Here is a 21,045-nt window from a genome sequence, read left to right as displayed (position 1 = left end):
TCCGAGGTTGTAAATTGTTATTCTGAAGTACTTGGATGGTGTTCTTCCACTCACTTCGAGCTTGGTAAGTTTGTGTGGATAAGTCGGATGTTATTCGAATCCTCTTCCCATTGAAAAAAGTTTCCTTCTTCGCTTTGGCTGAATTCAGAATTTGCTCTTTAATCTTGAGGTCTGTAGTCTTGAATATTATGTGCCTTGGGGTGGTTTTCCTGGGGTCTGGCCTGCCAGGTGTCCTATAGGCTTCGGTTACCTGGATGGGGTCCCCTGTGAGATTGGGGAAGTTTTCTGCAATAACTTTATTGAGAACATGATTAAGCCCTCTGCTCTGATATTCGGCTCCTTCTTCTATTCCAATTATACGCAGATTATATCTCTTGTCTTTGTCCATTAGTTCCTGGAGTAATCTTCCCTGAAGCTTCACCTTTTCTTGGAGTGTGGTCATTTTCTGGTTGTTGTCAGCTGCTTCATCGTCCAGGCGAGAGATTCTGGATTCCATATGGTCCACTCTTTGTGTTATGGTTTCAATTGCGGAGTTTATGGATGTCAGAGAGCTATTCATGGTTGTCATATCAGCTCTGATCGTGGAAATTTCTTCCTTTAAAGAGTTGTATTTTAAATCTATTTTTTCATGCATTTCAATTCTCAGGGTGTGGAGATTTTCTTTAAAGGCGGCTTGCATTGTATCCATTTTTGCTTCCATTTCTTTAAACGAGGCTTGCATTGTATCCAGTTTTGCTTCCATTTCTTTCTTGGCTTCCTGGGTGTCCTTCCAGATTTCCGCTCTAAACTCCTGGAATTGTTTTCTGATTTCATTTCTGACGGTTTCGATCATTCCTGTTAACATGTCCTCATTTGCTTTTTTATTCTCCATCTCCTCTCCAGTCGTGCTGCTTTTTGGAGCTGGCGAGTTGGCTTGTCCTTTGATGAACTGAGTTATGTTTCTTTGTGATTTGCGCATCTGGAAGTCTGTGTAGTTCTTCCCTCCCTTCTGTGTAGGCGTGTCTGCGTCAGCAGGTGCTGTCGCTGTGGCCCCGCCCACCAGTGCAGGGCACGCCTATCAGAGCGGGCGCTTTCGCCGGGGCCCCGCCCTCCTGTGCACTGTGAGTCCCCTACAACAGGCACTTAAGTGGGGTCTGCCTCCCAGAGCGAGCCCTGGGTTGTTGGGTTGTGCTTGCGCCCTCCCGCGAGTCCGTTGGGGGGGGGAAGCAGTATGTGTGGGGCCCAGTGGGATCGACTGTCCGGGTGTGGCTTGGCACCCTCAGACCTCGCCTCCGCTTCGAGGAGGGGGAACGAGATCAGGCTCAGGTGACCCTGCTGGGCTGGTATTGCCCACCAGCGCCTGTGATTTTAGTTGTAAGAGTCCGCAAGGTCTAGGCGCCTCGGGTGGGGCTTGCCCTGCCGGCCGTCCCTGGCCCCTGTTGGGAAGGGGACGGGGCCGGTTCTGCCAGTTCAGGAACCTTTGGGGGCTTGGGGCTGTTCCGCCCTTCCCCTGCTAGACTGGCTTCCCAGTGCCTGCTGGGAGCTTCCCGCCTGATTTGGGGAATCTTTGTTCCCACGGGAGTGGGGAGGGGGAGGGAGGGAGATATATCGTCTTTGTCGGGCTTGGGTCTCCCGTTGGGGGAAGGGATTATGGGGGACTCACTTTTGCTGCTTTGTGTGCGTGTCCCGCACCGCCGTTGGCCCTTCAGGGGTTGGCGAAGTGTCGTGGTGGCTCCCCCGTTCCCTCTTTCTGCCGCGCTGGGTTCCCTTGTCCGAATCCGGTGTGGACCCGAACTTCTCGTCGCTGCTGGGTGTGTCTTGGTCCGCACCCTGCTTTGTGTCCGTGGGGTCTCCCGCTATATGGATTCTGCGCTCCTGGCAACCTGTCTGCCGATCGCCGGGTTTCCCTTTCCCAGCCTGACCCTGTTTGGGCCAGGGCCGGCTGGTGGGGGGAGGGTGCCCCGATTAATCTCCGGCTCCGTGTAGGTTTTCGGTTCTTCTTTTTTGCTCCTTTTTGTTTTCCTGCGTTTCTCCACTGCTTCTGGATGCTGGTTTTGCTGGGTTCTTGGTGGAGTGTTGGGTGTTGGAGTTCCCAGCTCGCTATTCAGTTGGTGCGAGTCGGGGTGCCTCCCTATTGTCTCGGCGCCATCTTTCTCCCTCTGTTGAAATTCATATTAATAAAGCTAATCAACTTAGGGAAGTATACAGTATGTTTTCATTTTGTCTTAGTGCACTTATTTGAAGATAAAACTCTCATTTTTAGCTCTTTGTCTTTTGAGCAAGAATTCACCAGAATATTGACTTAAATCATTTTTCAAGATACTATTTTATAGAAAATAAGGAAAACCAACAGTGCTTTATTGGAAAAGTTTATAAAAATCTCCTAAGTTATCATTTTATGGACCTCTCCATCTTTGGGATGTAAAAGAAGTGATGGGAAAGTAATGAATCTGGATTTTAATTCTGTGTACTACTGTTAATTGTATAAGTCTTTGTTCAGGCTAATACATTTATAAGTTGGTGGACATTTTAAAATTTCTCTTTTATGCCCTTTTGCCTCCCTTCTACTTCTTTCAGCTTACCTTTATGAATAGTGTTTAAAAATAGTAAAGTTTAAGCCAGGCACTGGAGGCTTATACCTGTAATCCTAGCTACTCAGGAGGCTGCAATCTGAGGATCGCAATTCAAAGCCAGCCTAGGCAGGACAGTCTATGAAACTCTAATCTCCATTTAATCACCACAAAACTGGAAGTAGAGTTGTGACTCAAGTTAGTAGAGTTCTAGCCTTGAGAAAAAACATTCAGGGATAGTACCCAGGCTCTGAGTTCAAGCTTCATGACTAATCAAAAAAGAAAAAAAAGGGCTGGGGATATAGCCTAGTGGCAAGAGTGCCTGCCTCGGATACACGAGGCCCTAGGTTCGATTCCCCAGCACCACATATACAGAAAACGGCCAGAAGCGGCGCTGTGGCTCAAGTGGCAGAGTGCTAGCCTTGAGCGGGAAGAAGCCAGGGACAGTGCTCAGGCCCTGAGTCCAAGGCCCAGGACTGGCCAAAAAAAAAAAAAAATTATATTTAGTGATTTGAGAATTTCCAAAACTGGCTCTATCTTGACAACTGTTTTTTTTCAGCTTGGGGAGGGCTTTTGAAACAGAGTCTCCCTATGTAGCCTAGACTGGCCTGGAATTCTCAATCTTCCTGCCTCAGCCTCCTGAATTCTGGATTACAGGCATGTACCACTGCTCCTGGCGTTGAATGCTTACATTTCATCTATTTCTATATTTACCAATTAAGCATAAGTACTTAGTATAGAAAAAATGCTAATTTTGATTTATTGGGGATAATTCAAATTTAATTGGCTTGTCAATTATGAAACTTAAATTCTTGAATAGAGTTGTTAATAATAGCTCTGAGTTTCAACAGGGAGCTGGGGCAGGTTTTGTTTGTTTTTTTTGGCCAGTCCTGGGCCTTGAACTCAGGGCCTGAGCACTGTCCCTGGCTTCTTTTTGCTCAAAGCTAGCACTCTACCACTAGAGCCACAGCGCCACTTCTGGTTTTTTCTATATATGTGGTACTGAGGAATCGAACCCAGGGCTTCATGTATACAAGACATGCACTTTACCACTAGGCCATATTCCCAGCCCTGGGGGCAGGGTTTTTAAAGATGACATTGGAGGGTTCAGTAATGCCCCTTGTATAGGCAGAGTGCGCTGGTACTTTACAGTATCTAAGTGAAGGAGACTTGGGCCTGCAATAGGCTGAGGCAATGGCATTATAAAGCACAAGACTTGTCTCAGGGGACTTTCCTTTGGAACTTAACTTTTCTAACTTGAATATGAGCTTACAGCCCTTATTCATCCCTCAGCAACTGTAACTCATTTCCATTTTACTTAATCAATGGTAAGGTTGTGCTATATGGGAAGACCTGGCAGTATTACCTGCTAATAAACCTACCCAGGGCTTCATGAAGTTCTTAAATATCATCTTAAGGATTTCTGCTATAGCAAATATTAAGTTTATTTAAACTACAAATACAAATTGTACAAATGGTTTTTTATTGTTCTTTTATTTATGTAGCGCCTTTCCTTCGAGGAGCTCAAGGCATTTTTCAAAGTCTGACGGTCTTTCCCACAGCAACCCTGTGAGGTAGGTTGAATGCCTTACCAACTGTGAGATACCGACTAACCCGTTCCAGTCTATGCAATGTGTGCTAATGTAAAGTCATTTGAGGTGCTTGCACAAACACAAATTTAGAACATTTAGCAAACCTTTTTTAAAGTTTTACATTTTGGAAAAAGAAAAAGGAAAAAAAAACTTGGATTCTATAGTGGTAATTTTAAGAAATCGTTGGCCAAAGGTGAGGACTGTCTGTCCCTGGTTAGCCAAGCAGTGGTGGCAGGATTAGCCAGGTAGGCTTTGGCTCTTGTTTTCAGGTCCAGAAGGAATCTTCTGCAGCTGTGATTCTGTGGCCTTCTCCCACCTGGCTACAAACAGTCAATTTGTATGGGAACTTTCTTTAGAGGGAAATGTATTCACTATGTCCCCTTGTGACTTGCTTTGCCTATTAAATATTTGAGCATTTCTTTCTCTTCCCTTTCGAACCTTCCCCCCCTCACCCCTGCTCCTCCTGTCCATTCTTGGTTGTACATGCTACAGTAGTCTTTTGGGTTAGGAGAGAGTGGGGAACAGGTATGTGGGAGTGTGATTTCATAATTTCTCTTCTCTGTCCTTTTTATTAGTAGCTGATTGTGAATTACATACTGTTCTATTTATTATACCAGCCATTGGTCCCAGAGATCTAAGAAGGAGAAATAAATCATGGGTTTTTGGTTTTTTTGTTGTTGGTTTTTTTGGCCAGTCCTGGGGCTTGGACTCAGGGCCTGAGCACTGTCGCTGGCTTCTTTTTGCTCAAGGCTAGCACTCTGCCACTTGAGCCACAGCGCCACTTCTGGCCATTTTCTACATATGTGGTGCTGGGGAATCGAACCCAGGGCCTCATGTATACAAGGCAAGCACTCTTGCCACTGGGCCATATCCCCAGCCCAAATAAATCATGTATTAAGAGAGGGTGGTAGCCAGGTGCTAGTTGCTCAGGCCTGTAATCCTAGCTACTTAGGAGGTTGAGATCTGAGGGTTGTGGTTCAAAGCTAACTCAGGCATGAAAGTCTTATGTGACTCCTTTCTCCAGTTAATCACCAGAAAACCACAAGTAGAGCTATGACTTAAAGTGGTGAAGCGCTAAAAGCTCAAGCACAAAAGCTCAGCAGCAGTACCCAGGGCCTCACTTATTTCAAGCCCCTCAACCAACAATAACAACAGAAACTGGGACGAACAAGTCTGTTGATCAAGAAATGAGAAGTATTTTTCTCTTGCTTCCTCTGCCACTTTATGCCCTAATATACAGTTTAAAAGTACATATTTTATCCATCCTTTCTACTGTAGTATCAGTATGCAAGCCAGCCCTGTTCTTTGCAGGGTGCTGACCTGATGATACTCTATAGCAAGCCTAAGTCAGAGCCTTTTCTTTACCAGGATTAACCATGAAGCAACACAAGAGGGCTCTCCTAGTCCACTGATGGAGCAGAACAAGAAAAGCCTGCCTCTTCCATTCATTGGCCCTGAATCCTTGGGCAACCACCTAGTCTTTTGGGACCCATTTTCCCCATTTAGAGATAAGCAAATAAGATAATCTCACATTTTTTGTAGCTTTTAAGTAGTACATCATAAGAATATGCAATTTGTATGGAGATTTGTAGCCATATTGGTTGAGAAGAGGTGTTTTTTTTTTCTGTTCCATTATCAAATACATTTTTCTAAAGTCCTCAATGGCTTTTTCGCTGGCCCTAATAAATGTTGTTTGTTTTTTTTTTTAAATCAGTCGTGGGGCTTGAACTAAGAGTCTAGGCACTGTTCCTGAGCTCTTTCACTGCTCAAGGCTAGCACTCTACCACTTTGACTTACAGGTCTACTTCCAGTTTTCTGGTAGTTAACTGGAGATAAGAGTCTCATGGGCCAGATGTTGATGATTCACCCCTGTAATCCTAGCTATTCAGGTGGCTGAGACCTGAGGATCACAGTTCAAAGCCAGACCAGGCAGCAGAGTCCATGAGACTCTTAGCTTGAATTATCCACCAGAAAACCAGAAGTGGCTCTGTTGCTCAAGTCGTAGAGTGCTAGCCTTGAGTGAAAAAGCTCAGGGACAGTGTCCAGGCCTTGACTTTAAACCCCATGACTAACCAAAAAAAAAGTCTCACAGACTGCTATCCAGGGCTGGCTTGAACTATGATCCTCAGACCTCAGCCTCCTAAATAGCTAGGACTACAGAGGTGAGCTACCAGAACCTGGCAATAACTGTAAGTTTTATGTTGGTGAATATTTTTTTGTTTTTCACGGCAGTTGTTAAAATGGGATTTGACTTGTGTTGTTGGCCAAGTGATGTGGTATATGAACCTACAGAATTTTGAAAGCCATGTCATCTTCTGTCTGACTGTACCATAACCATTTTCTTCTTCCTTTTCCTCACTACCATTTCACACCTAACAGCAGCCAACTGTGACACAGTAACTTGTAAAACTTCTGGGACTTTTTTGTTGTTGTTGCAGATTTAGGGTTTGATTCATGGCCTTATGTTCTAGACAGCTGCTTTACTACTGAGCTATACTATTCTGGCCTAAGTCGTAAAAATTTAAATAGATCAGGGCACCAATGTCTATTGCCTATAATCCTAGCTACTCAGAAAGCTAAGATCTGGATTGTGGTTTGAAGCCAGCCCAGGCAGGAAAGTCATGAGAGCAGACAAATCCAAGAGGTTCTTATCTTGAATTAGAAAAAAAGCCATAACTGGAGGTGTGGCTAGAGTGGGCTAGAGTGGTAGAGCACCATCCATGACTGAAAAAGCTGGCAGAAAGTGTAAAGCCTAAGTTTAAGTTCTTGTACCACCACAAAGAAAGAAAGAAAAAAGAATAAACAAAACTAAGAGCACTGGAAAGACATTTTAGGTAGGTAGGAGCATGTTTTTTTTTTAAAGAGCAAAGAATACGCATAAAGCCAAATATCCAGCATTTTCAATGATTGTAGCTTACTTTGCTGTAGTTTTTTATTATTATTATTATTATTATTATTATTATTTGGTATATATGTATTAGTGTTGGTACTGAAGCTTGAACTCGGGGCCTTGTACTCTCTTAAGCTTTTATTTTCGGTGAAGGTTGTCACACTGCAACTTGAGCCATACTTCTACTTCTGAGTCTCTTGGATTTATGTGCCCAGGCTGGCTTGGAACCTCGATCCTCCCATCTCTAACTCCTGAATAGGTAGGATTACAGATGTGAGCCACAGGCATGCAGCTTTGAAGTGTTTTGATTGATTGATTGATTGACTGACTGATATTACTGAGGATTGTATGGTCTTGCACTTGCTATACAACTTGAGTCTGTCAGCTCTGTTATTTTTAAATAGAGTGTCACTGTTGCTCACTTCCACAGAGAGTATTATAAAGATAGTTTGTCTCTTTCTATTGTTTGTACTCCTACTCCATACTATGGATAATTTATTGTACTTGGTAAAAAGTGATCTTTTGCTTTCCTACTTGCTATCAAATCATAGATCTTCCGTTTGCCACCATTTCTTATTTTGTATTTCTTGAACTGTTAGGCTTTAGCTAACAGCTGCTTTTGTTTGGGCTTGTCTGTCTTTTCCCTGTTCCTTCTCTCTCTCATTCCCCTGAGGTGGAACCCGGACCTTGTGCTTGCTAGGTCATCATTCTACCATTTTGAACAAGCTCACTCTACCTTTGTATTCTCAGCACTTGTTTGTTCTTCATATGCAGTAATCCTATACCGCTAGAACTGTTTACAGATCTTACCTTGAAAAAGCCAGTTATGACAGCTCCATATGAGTAATTTAATATAAACATTTGGATTATTCGCCCATTCTGCAAGTGTAGATTACTCTAGTGACAACTCTCCAGCATCATATTGGGACAACCTGAGTTCATGTTGAAAGGCCTTGCATTTATGAGAATGTATGTGCTCATAACAGTTGTGAGACTCCAGAGTTAATGAAGCTAAGGTCTGGAGAAAGTTCATGGTGTTATCACTGTGGTTATACATCTTAAGTCCTCCGAGAAGTACCATCCAAGAAACAGCATTATGCCTGGTCTCAACCTCATTTCTTCCTTCTCTAGTTCTAAAACTTGCCTTTACTGTTGCTAGACATCTTGCCCTGTTCAACTGTTTGAATCCACTCTTAAGATCATCTGCTTCTGTTTCTTTGCACTGCACCTTCCCTTTCTTGCCTGCAGTATTGTGCTTTTTCTTTTGAAAGTGAAAACACTTCCTTTATTGCCCATCTCACTGTCTCTTCCACACCACATTCTTTCCATTCCCATTGTACACCCGACCTTTTCCATACTTAGGATTCACCAGATGAATATGGATTCGATGTCAATGCCTTGCTTAACTATTTATATACTTTTCTTCCCAGTTATAGTTTATTTTACAGAGCAGTAGCTTTCTCTTTTGCCTCTGGTATTTCTCACTATAGCACTTCCTGAGTTGTTCCACATAGGGCACCTAATGAGGACTCCTTGGTGAAATATGTGGCTTTACATCTTACTGAAATGTCAATTGATACAGTGTGACAGCTTTATCCTGAAAGAATTCTGCTGAATATTTCCTTTGCAGGACTTGGTGCTATATCTTATCTCAGGGGCTGGGAATATGGCCTAGTGGCAAGAGTGCTTGCCTCGTATATCTTATCTCAGCTTTAGTATTTTCAAATTCATGACTATCTAATTTTAAATATTAAAGAGCCATAGTTCAAGTATTTTCCCCCTCTGCCTCTAATGTTTTATTATTGTTAAGTAGTTGTATAAAGGAGTTGTTACTCAATAAAGCAGTCTATGAATGCAATTCATCTTGATCAATTCTAAGATTATTTTCTTAGTATATTTTATTTAAATAGCTATATATAATCCTTTTTTTTTTGGCAGTTTTTTTGGTGAGGAAACTAGCCAAATGAAATTGATGTGGAGAATTTTGAAATGAAGATCTGAATAGCTTTATTCAGGACTCACTTTATTGAGAAGACAACTTTAGAATGAAGGGCTCTCGATACCTTACTTTTTTTTTTTTTTTTTTTTTTGCCAGTCCTGGGGCTTGGACTCAGGGCCTGAGCACTGTCCCTGGCTTCTTTTTGCTCAAGGCTAGCACTCTACCACTTGAGCCACAGCACCACTTCTGGCCATTTTCTGTATATGTGGTGCTGAGGAATTGAACCCAGGGCCTCAAGTATACGAAGCAAGCACTCTTGCCACTAGGCCATATCCCCAGCCCCACGATATCTTACTTTGACAGTGATTTTTGTTAATGGTTCACACATTTCTATTCATATTCTAAAGTTATTATGGCTGATTTTCACAACTGAAGCCTTCTGAAATTCTGCTCTGGTGGTAGTTTCACCAATGTAACTCTTTGTGTTCTTTCCTGTTCCCTAAATGCAGTTGTCAAAGATGTGGGGGGTTAGAACATGAAGGTGTATTTGAAGAGTTGTTAGAATATTTATCTTGGGAGCTTACTAGTTGTGTACATAGCACACACTCTCCCAGCTTCACTCTGCACATTATAAACATCTTGTCATTCTATTTTCAGCTAGATGTGTTCTAGTTCAGAGCTTTCATTTGTACCTTCCAAAGTAAATGAGTAGAACAAGCCTTAGCAGATAATATTTGTTATCGCATCTACTAATGAGATGGCAATAAATTAGATACAATTAAGTACAAATATTAAAATATGGTTTGAAGAAAGAAATTACATTTCCAGGTGATCACTATAATAGTTGAACATTGTCAAGACCATTGATTGATTGCTTTTGTTTTAATTACTAACCATGGCTGTTTTTAGGGTATTAGCTCTTTCTCAAGATCTCTTAAGGTGGAGCAATGCGGTAACTCAAGAATTGGGGCAGATAATTAAATTTGTTGTGTTGATTTCTTTTAGATTTCGGCCTATTAAGGGAAGGCAAGAAGAACTAAAGGAAGTAATTGAGCGTTTTAAGAAAGATGAACACTTAGAGAAAGCCTTCAAATGTTTGACGTCAGGGGAATGGGCTCGGCACTATTTTCTCAACAAGAACAAAATGCAGGAGAAATTATTCAAGGAGCATGTAAGTTTTTCTTAAGTAGATTGATGCTGTTTTCCTACTTGGAGGAGATTGCACAGCAAAGCGAAGCATGAGTGTTAAATTTAGTTTGCTCCCCCTTCATAGTGCTAGGGAAAGAACACAGTGCCCTGCTCGTGCTAAGCCATTTGAATAATTCTCGGCCCCTTTAAGTCATTTTTCCAAGAGGAACCTTGGTCTTCCAGGAGTGAAGTAGACCGTCTGTTAGGTACTCCTGTGTGAAATGCCAGTAAACTTTTTATACTGTTGCTAATGATGCACTTTTATAATTCTGAGCAAATCTAGCAGCATAAACAATTCAGTCATTTTCTTTTTTTTTTTTTCCTGTTTTAGGTATTTATTTACTTGCGAATGTTTGCAACTGACAGTGGATTTGAAATACTACCTTGTAATAGGTATTCATCAGAACAAAATGGAGCCAAAATAGTTGCAACAAAAGAGTGGTAATTATTATTCTAGTTTAAACTCATCATTTTATTTAAAGACTTCCTAAATTGCCCTTGAAGTGCTAAGGATGGAAGGCAGCATTAATCCTGAAGTTGCTGGTAGAGCTTTGCTTGGCCTGAGTGGAATGCAGTAGAGAAAGTCAGGTCCCATCTCAGGCCAGAATCCTTCTAATTCTCCCTAGGTTTGAGACTGGATGCCCACACAGTGCACAGGCTGCTAAAAGATTGGGGATTCCGGAATTGATGTCTAGCCTTCTAGTCATTCCCCTGCCAGCCTAGAGGAAAGGCTAGGAGGTGAAGAGTTTATAGTTTTAGGTGCTTAAGCACCTTACCTTTAAAAAGAATGCATATACCATCTTAAATAGGTCATAGCTTTAAACCTTGCTAATGAATTTAACATCAGCCACAAATGAAAGAGAGATTCCAACAGTATCTTTTCTGTAAGGGCCTGTTCCCTACCTTATCTCCCAAGAGGAATATGCAGCTGTACTCGGAGCTTTTTTTGTTTTTTGCCAGTCCTCGGACTTGAACTCAGGGCTTGAGCACTGTCCCTGGCTTCTTCCTGCTCAAGGCTACCACTCTACCCCTTGAGCCACAGCACCCCTTCTGGCTTTTTCTGTGTACGTGGTGCTGAGGAATCGAACCCAGGGCTGGAACCCAGGGCTTCATGTATATGAGGCAAGCACTCTACCACTGGCCACATTCCCAGCCACTCACAGCTTTTTTTTTTTTTTTGCATATATATATATATATATATTTATATACATCCTCAAACTGATGTATAGAGAGGTTACAGTTTCATACGTTAGGCATTGGATACATTTCTTGTACTGTTTGTTACCTCCTCCCTCATTCTTCCTTCCCCCCTCCCCTTTTCCCTCTCTCCCCATGAGTTGTTCAGTTCATTTACACCAAACAGGTTTGCAAGTATTGCTTTTGTAGTCGTTTTGTCTTTTTATCCTGTGTCTCTCAATTTTGGTATTCCCTTTCACTTTCCTAGTTCTTTTTTTTTTTTTTTGCCAGTCCTGGGCCTTGGACTCAGGGCCTGAGCACTGTCCCTGGCTTCTTTTTGCTCAAGGCTAGCACTCTGCCACTTGAGCCACAGCGCCCCTTCTGGCCATTTTCTGTATATGTGGTGCTGGGGAATCGAACCCAGGGCTTCAAGTATACGAGGCAAGCACTCTTGCCACTAGGCCATATCCCCAGCCCCTCACTTTCCTAGTTCTAATACCAGTATACAGTTTCCATTCTACTCAGATAAGATACAGTGATAGTGCAGGTACAACTGCAGGAAGGGGATACAAGAGGATCATCAATACTCTTGTGCTATGCAGCAGTGGCTCTGTGTGTAAATGCTATGCACTGAAGAGACACAAAAAATATGTGTACAGGATAATGCCTCATATCAATCAGATGTTTATTTGTTATTGTGTTTGTTAACAACCCTTCATCTCTTAGTGTTATAAACTCCACTTAAAACTGATTAAAGTCTCATTCTTGTCAAAAAAAACAAAAAGGATCATCAACAATAGAAGCTATGGTTTCACATGAGATGTTGAAAGTAATTACAACAGTGATAGAACAGTCGTTTCCATAACATGGAGTTCATTTCACTTAGCATCATCTTATGTGTTCATAAGGGCATAGCTATTGGGCTCTTGTGATCCTCTGCTGCACTCACAGCTTTTGAATAGTTCCTGTAGCAACCTTTTTGATCAGGTATCTAAAATTGGAGTGAGCAAAACAGCATTACTGCCAGGTCCCTGGGGGAGGTATGTGTCCATGACTGTGGTTTGTTGGGATAGTGCAGACCCTGCAGCGGATGGATAGGGAGCTAGAGCTGCACTGTGCGGTGCCCTCTGTGCGGCACACCGCTGTGCAGTACACCGGCCACCAGTGACCTTGAGTCCTTGCAGTGAAATCACTGTGCAGTAGCAAGGTTCTGTATTGCAGACACCAGGTTTCCAGTTACATTTTATCATTGATAGCTTATATTGATTTCATACTGAAGTAGTAGTGTGGATATGTTAAGTTAAAATAGATTATAAAAAAATAATCTTAAGCTGGGGATATGGCCTAGTGGCAAGAGTGCTCGCCTCATATACATGAAGCCCTGGGTTCGATTCCCCAGCACCACATATATAGAAAATGGCCAGAAGTGGCGCTATGGCTCAAGTGGTAGAGTGCTAGCCTTGAGCAAAAAGAAGCCAGGGACAGTGCTCAGGCCCTGAGTCCAAGTCCCAGGACTGGCAGAAAAAAAAAAAAAGTCAAGCTAGGTACCAATAGTTCATACTTGTGATCCTAGCTACTCCAGAAGCTATGGATCTGAGGATAGTAGTTCAAAGCTAATCTGGGCAGAAAAGTCCATGAGACTTGACCACAAGTTAACTAGCAAAAAGCCGAAAGTGGAACCGTGACTCAAGTGGTAGAGTGCCAACTGAGAGCAAAAAAAGCCAACTAAGAGAAGTAGGCCCTGCATTCAAGCCCCAGTACTAGCACACACACATGCCCAAAAAAAAAAGTACTAATTTTATCTCTTGTCTCTTTCTTAATATGGCCACATGAAAGCTTGAGCTTGTGTAACACTCCTCGTGAGCAGTGCGCTCTAGCTGGTGGCTCCCCAACTTGGGGTCCTTGTGATGCTTTCCTGCCGTTGGTCCCTGTCTGCTTCATCCAGGCCCAGCAAGTCTGCATGCACTTTGCACCCAGGAAGCACTGCTCTAGGTGCTGCAGGACACTCAGACACGTGGGTGCCTGGTCCTTGTTCTGGAAGAGCTCCCATTCTCTCATAGGGACAGGTAGACAATAAGTAACCATGGTACCAGGCTGTGGGGGTCCAAGGAGGAAAAGAGGATACCCAGGTGGCGTCCCGAGTGAGGCAGGTAAAATAGGCACAGTTTCTGATACTTACTGGGCAGGCTTATTTTATTAGAAGAAGCCTTACGGTTTATAATTACTAGTAATTTTTATCACATATTTTAAATAGGAAACGAAATGACAAAATAGAATTACTGGTGGGTTGTATTGCGGAACTTTCAGAAATTGAAGAAAACATGCTACTTAGACACGGAGAGAACGACTTCAGTGTCATGTATTCCACAAGGAAGAACTGCGCTCAACTGTGGCTCGGCCCTGCCGCGTTTATAAACCATGGTAAGCTGCGTTTCCCAGGCGTCAGCGCTGGTGCTGGGGAGGCCGGCCGCGGTTAGGGAGAGGCCAGTCCCCTTTACGGAGTCCACTTCAACCAAGGGCCGACAGTTCTGTTGGAAATTGTGAAATTGTCTGGAAAGCCTTTTCAGATTTCTGTAACTGTTCGTGTTTCAGATCTTATCAGCAGTTAATTGACTTTCTCTTTTGGACATTTTTCAGATTGCAGACCTAACTGTAAGGTAAGCAATAAAACCTTTTGAAAACCCTCAAATATTTTGATTCTGCCTCAGGTATGAGATTCTCAATGAGCTCCTTTTATTTCAGTTTGTGTCAACTGGTCGAGATACAGCATGTGTGAAAGCCCTAAGAGATATTGAACCTGGAGAAGAAATTTCCTGTTATTATGGAGATGGGTTTTTTGGAGAAAATAATGAGTTCTGCGAATGTTACACTTGTGAAAGGTATACTATCAAGATTTTTGCTTAAGCAATCTCGAAATTACATGTTAGTAGTGGGTATGAACTCAATTATCTTGTTGATTTAAGTACAGATTTTATGTTCTGTGGTCTAGCGCCCTGTGCCATGTGTAGAGTCAAGTCTCGTGCAGCTCTTAGGGGCCCCCACCTCTCCCTTGAAGCCCTTGCATTGCCAGCTGTCAAGAATACAAAGTGCTAAAGGGAAGAAGTAACAGCGCACACACACACACACACACACACACACGCACGCACGCACACGCACACAGCCGCCCCAGAGTGGCAAGTTTAGCTCCCCACTGGCAGCTGTATAAAACCCTGACATTGTCCTGCATTCCTGAGTTCTTCTCGGGCTACTCAGAGAGGAAGCTCTTTGTGACCCATCAGGATTCTGGGTCCTGGATTGGGAATGTGGCTCAGTCAGTGTAGAACAGTTGCTGAGCCATATGCAAAGCCCTGCCATGGCTCCCAGGACCAGTTGGTTTAAAAAGGGTTTTGCATCCTTCCTAAAATTGCCCACGTCTGTGCTGGCTGGCAGATCCAGTTCACACCACAACTTGTATTGCTGCTGCAAGCAAGCGCCCCCCAGAGATGAGGCACCGCCGAGCCAGGCGGACACTGTGAAGGCTGCTCTTGCGTGGCAGTGCAGACTGCACAGGACAGGAACTTGCTTAAGGGAGCACATTTGGGGCACCTCACACTGTCCTGGGAACTTCACTCATCTGGCCATGGCCAGTCCTCATCAGCTTCCCTGTGAGACTGCCAGAAAGTTCCCACAAACTCCAGGGAGAGATAAAGGCAGAGAGAAGAAATGGGAAAGAAGGGGAGATGCTTCACAGAAACAGGCTACAGACAGTGAAGTTAAGATTCCCTCCTTGGTGCTGTCGCTCAAGTGGTAGAGCTTAGGGACAGCACCCAGGCCCAGAGTTCAAGCCCCATGACTGACCAAAAAAAAGATTCCTTCCTTTCCTCTCACCAAGTTGGGAAGAGTGAAGCCTCACGGTTGACTGTCTGCTGGTGCGAGTGTGGAGAACAGGCGGGCGGGCACCAATCAGTGCTGTGAGTTAGTGTGGCCATATGGAAGTCGCTATTCAAACTGAGCACGTCCTCTCCCTGGCAGTCCCGCCCTGCAGAAGGAAAAGCACCCGGTAGTAAGGACTTGGTTTCAAGAACAGTTTAACAGCCATGTTTGTGATGGCAATATAGAAAGCTAAAGCTGCAAGTTTCAGTCCTCCTCAAGAAGGAGAATGCAAAAATGTTGTAAGGTGTTCATTCTGTGCAGATGAGTAGTTTCCAGTGCATATGCAGTGATATGATAAGCAGATTCGATCTTGAGGAAAATGGTAGATTTTCTTTGTCTGAAAAGAAACAGCAATGTAAATGAAGAATTACAGACTTCTAATACATATGAAGATCCTGTGGTTTCTCCTGGGCAAATTAACAGTTGAATGGCAATAGACCTAACCATTTGTTTCCTATTGAAGTATAGAGCTGAGGTGATTTTGGTTTGTTTTTTAATCATATTTTTATTTCTTTAAATAGTTGTAAATAGGAGTTACAATTCAACAAATCATTTTATAAGTACAATGCATCTTGATGATGTCACCCTTTCCTTGTTCTCCTCCAACCTCCCATTGTTTTGTTTTTTTATCTGATTGAACCCAGAACCTACACTTGCTTTACTGTTTGAACCAGCCCTTTTGTTGAGTAGCTGTGATTGCAAGTGTTTGTCACCTGCCTGCCTTTTTAATATTTAACTTTACCAGAAACAGTGGACCTGCCTGTGTTCCAGCAGTGGTGCAGGCTTTAGCAGGTCCATGTGCCTTTACCTCGCGTGGCCAAATCTCCCAGCAAAGCTTCTTGAAAGTAAGAGTACTCTGTCTAACCAGTGCTGTTTTTCCTTTCAGACGGGGAACTGGTGCTTTTAAATCCCGAGTAGGACTGCCTGCGCCTGCGCCTGTTATCAATAGCAAATACGGACTCAGAGAGACAGATAAACGCTTAAATAGGCTTAAAAAGTTAGGTGACAGCAGCAAAAACTCAGACAGTCAGTCTGTCAGCTCTAACACTGATGCAGATACCACTCAGGAAAAAAACCATGCAAGTAAGTAAGGGAATCTGATAAGATAACTTCTTTAAAAGTTTGTTTTTGTTTTTTGTTTTTCCACACAATTTGCTTTCTAAAGCATGCTTCTGTAGCTTTGAACTTCTAAGCAAGAATCACCTAGGACTCACAAGCGTTGGAAGCCTGCAAGGTTCTAGAATGGTTTGAGTACGCACTGCAGTTCCTGTCCCCTCCCAGGTCCAGTGCCTCCATCATGTGTTCCTGGATCTTCATGTGTTAGGCCTGCAAGGAGATGAGGCCCTGGGAGGGTTATCAGGCCCAGTGTATCCAGCATACAGCCCATCTCATAGGAATAGATGACAGACGTGGCGTGTGTCGCTTCTGGCTGCCAGGCTCTCACCTGTTACTCCTCAAACCACCAATGACTAGGTCAGAATTGCTCTTGCAGTGTCCGGATGTGGTCACTATGGAATGTGCTATTAACCACTTCAGAAAGTAGCAAAAGAATTGAAAAGGAGGAAGAAGCAAGCTTCTTCCAGCTATGTGAAGGGCAAGATCTGATGGAGAAAGGATGAAGAATGAAGAATAAACAAAGAAAAAAAGGAAGAGAAAGCCTAACGGGGCAAAAGCCAGCACAGGCTGATTGAGGGGCCAGGAAGTTCTAGGACCTCTGCAGCCCTGGCCATTGTGGCCACGGTAACACAAGCACGTCTGGGCACCTCCACAGCACGGGCTCTTTGAATTGTCTCGAGTTGGTGTCCCTCAGTCTCTTCTGCTGGCAGTGTGTCCAGTGAAACTTCTGAGCCCTAGACAGCGTCTGAGGTGCTGGTTCACGCAGGCCCCTCTCTGCCTTGTGATGTTTTCCACACCACCCTACAGAAAGCCCGGAAGAAAGGGAGAGGCGGATATCTCTGCGGATTTCTGGAGTTTTCACTGCTGGAGTCAGAGGCTAGATGAGACCTAGTGTACAGCAGGAATCCATGTTAGTCCACACCACACACAGAGGAGGCCCTGGTCCATCACTCACTGGTGACTGTGGATTCTAACAATAAATGCAGTGCAATGAACATTTGCTTTCCGAGTCTGGTTCCTTGGTGAAACTAGAGACTTTTGAAGCCCATTTTATAAATGCTTACATGAAAACACTTAGGCTCTCACTGCTGTCTATCCATGCAGAGTCACAGGCTTGGCTGGTGTTTAGCACTTTATCACTAATGTAGACATCTTGAATTCAGCACACCACTTAGTGGAAACATGCCATGTTATTGCCTGCACTGATATGTAATCATCTAGGGAATATTCACAATGAAGCTAAATAGTTATTTTTGAAAGCCGGCTAGTTCTTGGAGGAATACAAGGTGTATGAGATCCAGGCCTGGCCCTCAGGGAACCTAGGCTTTAGCCCCAAGGCAAGTGTGTGAGTCACTAAGCTTACAAAGTTTGCTCAAGCTTAGAGGGGCTGAATAGCCTCTGTGAGCTGTAGTCTCGGTAGAGAACAGGAGTGTAGCACTTTGCAGTGACGGCTTCTGTTGGGGTGCTTTCCGCAGCATGGTTGTGGGGAATCATCCAAGGTTGGTTGTATGAGCGTTGATGTGGATGCTCAGGCTCTGAAGGAGCTGAGGCTTGAGCCTCAGACAGTTGTGCGTTAAATCATGTTCACATAAGATTTTCTTTTGCGAGGAAAAGAGTGGGTTTGGTTTGGCTTGGTTTGGTTTTGATTTTGGTTTTGAATGTTCTTGCTGTGTAGCCCAGACTGGCTTTGAACTCTTGCTCCTCCTGCCTCAGCCTCAAGTACTAGGATGGCAGTGTTTCCCCCACCACACACAGCTTCCTGCTTGTATTCCTTTAGGCTGTCTGTGTCGTAACCCTTTGGAAAGAAAAGCTTTTTGACTGAGATTGGAGCAGAGCAGAAGCACCAGAGCTCTTCTTCTGGAGAGTGGGTATGCATGTGTTGTGTATGTGTGGGTAACCTGCTTCTCTTTATCCTGTACTGCATTTGGGATGTAGCTGCCATGGAAGAAGTGCTTTCTTTAACAGTATACATAGACATCTCTGCCTGCATGGGAGAAAGATGACTTCTTCCTTCATCCGGGTCCCTTGCTGGAAGGCATCTTGAGAGTACCATCATTACTTTCTGCCCTAGCATCCACTAGTGCAGACCCTGAATCCACTTCCACCAGTGAAGTCTGTCAGTGCCGTTGTAGGAGGGAGAATTGTAGGTGTTGCAGCCTCTGCTTGCTGGCAAGGCTGCTTCCTGCAGATAGTGTTAGACACAAGATGCAACACCTGAAAGTGTAGGTAGTCACTGTCATCAGTCAGCCTAGAACCACCAGGAATGGCCACGGGCCCTTTGGCCTAGACATGGAGGCTGGCTGCCCCTCTTCTCGTCAGTACTGCCACCCGGGTGATCTGAACCCTGCGAGTCTGTCAGTCATATCAGGTCAGACTGCTTGTACCCAGAAAACTGGAGGCGGGTCTTTAACTGTATAGAGTGCTACTGGGGGTTTTCTGGGTTCTCAAGCTACAGAGATGCTGCAATGTAGCCCCTGTGTGCTTCTGCTCCATGTGGGTGGCCCAGGCGCGCAGGGAGCTCTGCTGCCTTTGCAACTCTCCGTGCCCACACTGCCTTGCAGTTTTGATGGCATCTTGAAGTTACTGGGTTGTCAGGAGTGGGTCCTTTACCTATGAGTCGGGACCATGTCAGGCAACATAATACAGTACTCAACCGAAATCAGGATCAGTGCAGTCAGTGCATTATGCCTATAAATTCCTAGCTACTCAATTGTGTTCAGCACCAGGCAAAAAGTTAGCAGGACTCCATCTTAACCAACAGCTGGGTACAGTGGTTCAGGCCTGTCACCTCAGCCATTTGCAGAGCATAAATCAGATCACAGAGGGTCCAGCCTTAGTATAAATCAAGACCCTATCAAGAATAAGCAGAGCAGCTGGGCATTGGTGACTCACACCTGTACTCCTAGCTACTCAGGAAGCTGAGCTCTGAGAGTCTTGGGAAACCATTTCCAACTAACCACCGAAAAGCCAGAAGTGGAATTGTGGTTCAAGTGGCAGAGCACCAGCCTTGAGAGTAAAAGTGAAGTGAGAGCGTGAGGCGCTGAAGTACCAGTGCATAATGATAGCCAGAGCAAACAAATGCTAGAAACATGGTTTAAGTGGTAGATTATCTGCCTAGCAAGGGCAAAGTCAGGTTTAAACCCCATTGCCACTAAGTGAGTACATTGGGATCTGGAACCACAGACCTTAGTTGAGGTCCTGTCTTGGCCCCTCCTCAGGTAGGTGGCCGTAGGCATTCACTTTTCCATATAGCGCAGTGCCACTCACTCCCAGGTCATCCTGATGTGCCCATTTTGCACACACAGTATCTAGCATGTATAGCAGCAAAGGTTCCTCTGCCCAAAGTCACTGTCCAGATTCATGCCCTTGGGATTTGTCTGGGGAAGGTCATCATGTAGGATAAACCTTGCAGAAGCCCAGGCTGCCATCAGCACATCCTGCACCCACAGTGTCACAATTCTGGGTCTCCCCTGCACTTTTAAACATGATTGACTTTGTTGTTGTGGCCATCTTACTCCTTGATCCTCTTTGTCACCGTAATTCCCAGCCCCAGCTCCCAGTGAACGCTCTGGTAACTGGTTTTGTACAGTGATGGCCTCCTGGCTCTCTAGCAGACTGGTCACTTATCTGTCTTTGCTCTTCACTTTGATCAGCTTACTTTGACCTAGACTTTTAATGAGCTAATGCTTTATCTTTTGATAATAACACAAACACAGGTGTGAGATCTCTGTTGAAGTGTGTGTGTGTGTGTGTATGTGTGTGTGACATCGAGTACCATCCAGACAAGGCTTTCTTTAGAAACAGAAGAGGCTCAGGAAGGGCATCCAAAGTTGCAAGCAGTAGTGGTAGGGCCCCTGAGGAAGGCTGGCCCATGCTGAGGCTCCGGGGGGTGGGGGGGGGGCAGCTGGCCAGGTGAGGCCTGTCATACATGGCCGTGCCTGGCAGAGGACTGGCACTCGTGCAAGGAAGGGCTGTGACCACAGGTTAACTTACCCTTGGGTCACCTAGTTACTGGGAGCATTAAGCCTGAGAGTTGCATAAGGTGATAGGCAAGTCATTCCAGCTATATGGAGGAGGAGAATGGACTGTCAGGGAAGCAATAGATGAGGCAGGAACAGAAGGGTTCTAGGGACACCACGGGGTAAACTCTACAGGAGGGCTGAATGGCAGGTGAGGCTGTCAGGACAGAAGGGATCATGGGGGCCTACTTCCTGCTTGGGCAGTGGGCAGGTGTGCTGCAGTACGGACAAGGGGAGCAGCAGGACAAGCATTGCAGGGCTCATGCACTCGGTGCAGGGCATTTGGAGTTGGAGATATGTAATCCAAGGAAGATTGCAAGAGGAAGCAGGGGCATGGAGGTAGTGACTGGGGGCAAGCAGGTGTCTGTCACCTGGCGGTGTTTCCAAGGGGCCGGCAGCACAGAGGCCTGGAGAATGGCTGGGAAGAAGAAAACCTGGGGTCTTAGGCACTTTCTTAGGAGGTAAATGGTTTATCAGGGTCCCACTCAAGTGAGGTGGTGACAAGGTGTCAGCCTGGAGGCTGAGGGGTGTGTGTGCGGTTGATGGCAGGCACACCGGGCCAGCGTGGAGGGTCGGGGGCCACTGGACTAGGTGCTAGAGCCATCCTGGAGAGAGGAACCGAGGCATCGCCTCTCCATGTTGAGAAAGCCAAGCTAATGGCTGG

The 21,045-nt window shown here is 44.7% G+C and overlaps 1 protein-coding gene across 8 annotated transcripts in view; it reads left to right on the top strand.

Moving 5' to 3' along the window:
* The window catches only part of Kmt5b (lysine methyltransferase 5B), a 68,566-nt gene that overhangs the window by 43,349 nt on the left and 4,172 nt on the right, over positions 1–21,045 (top strand). For 6 of the 8 annotated variants that reach the window (XM_048359669.1, XM_048359674.1, XM_048359670.1 and 3 more), the window contains 7 exons: positions 4,055–4,123; positions 9,976–10,141; positions 10,490–10,599; positions 13,589–13,755; positions 13,972–13,991; positions 14,077–14,213; positions 16,133–16,329. In XM_048359669.1, the coding sequence (XP_048215626.1) occupies positions 4,055–4,123; positions 9,976–10,141; positions 10,490–10,599; positions 13,589–13,755; positions 13,972–13,991; positions 14,077–14,213; positions 16,133–16,329 (866 nt within the window). Of the gene's footprint in view, positions 1–4,054; positions 4,124–9,975; positions 10,142–10,489; positions 10,600–13,588; positions 13,756–13,926; positions 13,992–14,076; positions 14,214–16,132; positions 16,330–17,169; positions 17,358–21,045 lie in introns of those variants that run through there. The other 2 variants (XM_048359676.1, XM_048359677.1) reach the window with 2 other exon arrangements.

This window comes from Perognathus longimembris, chromosome 13 (genome assembly GCF_023159225.1).
Source record: "Perognathus longimembris pacificus isolate PPM17 chromosome 13, ASM2315922v1, whole genome shotgun sequence".
Lineage (NCBI taxonomy): Eukaryota > Metazoa > Chordata > Mammalia > Rodentia > Heteromyidae > Perognathus > Perognathus longimembris.
Note: the sequence above shows the minus strand (reverse complement) of the source record. Positions and strands in the feature narration are given on the sequence as shown.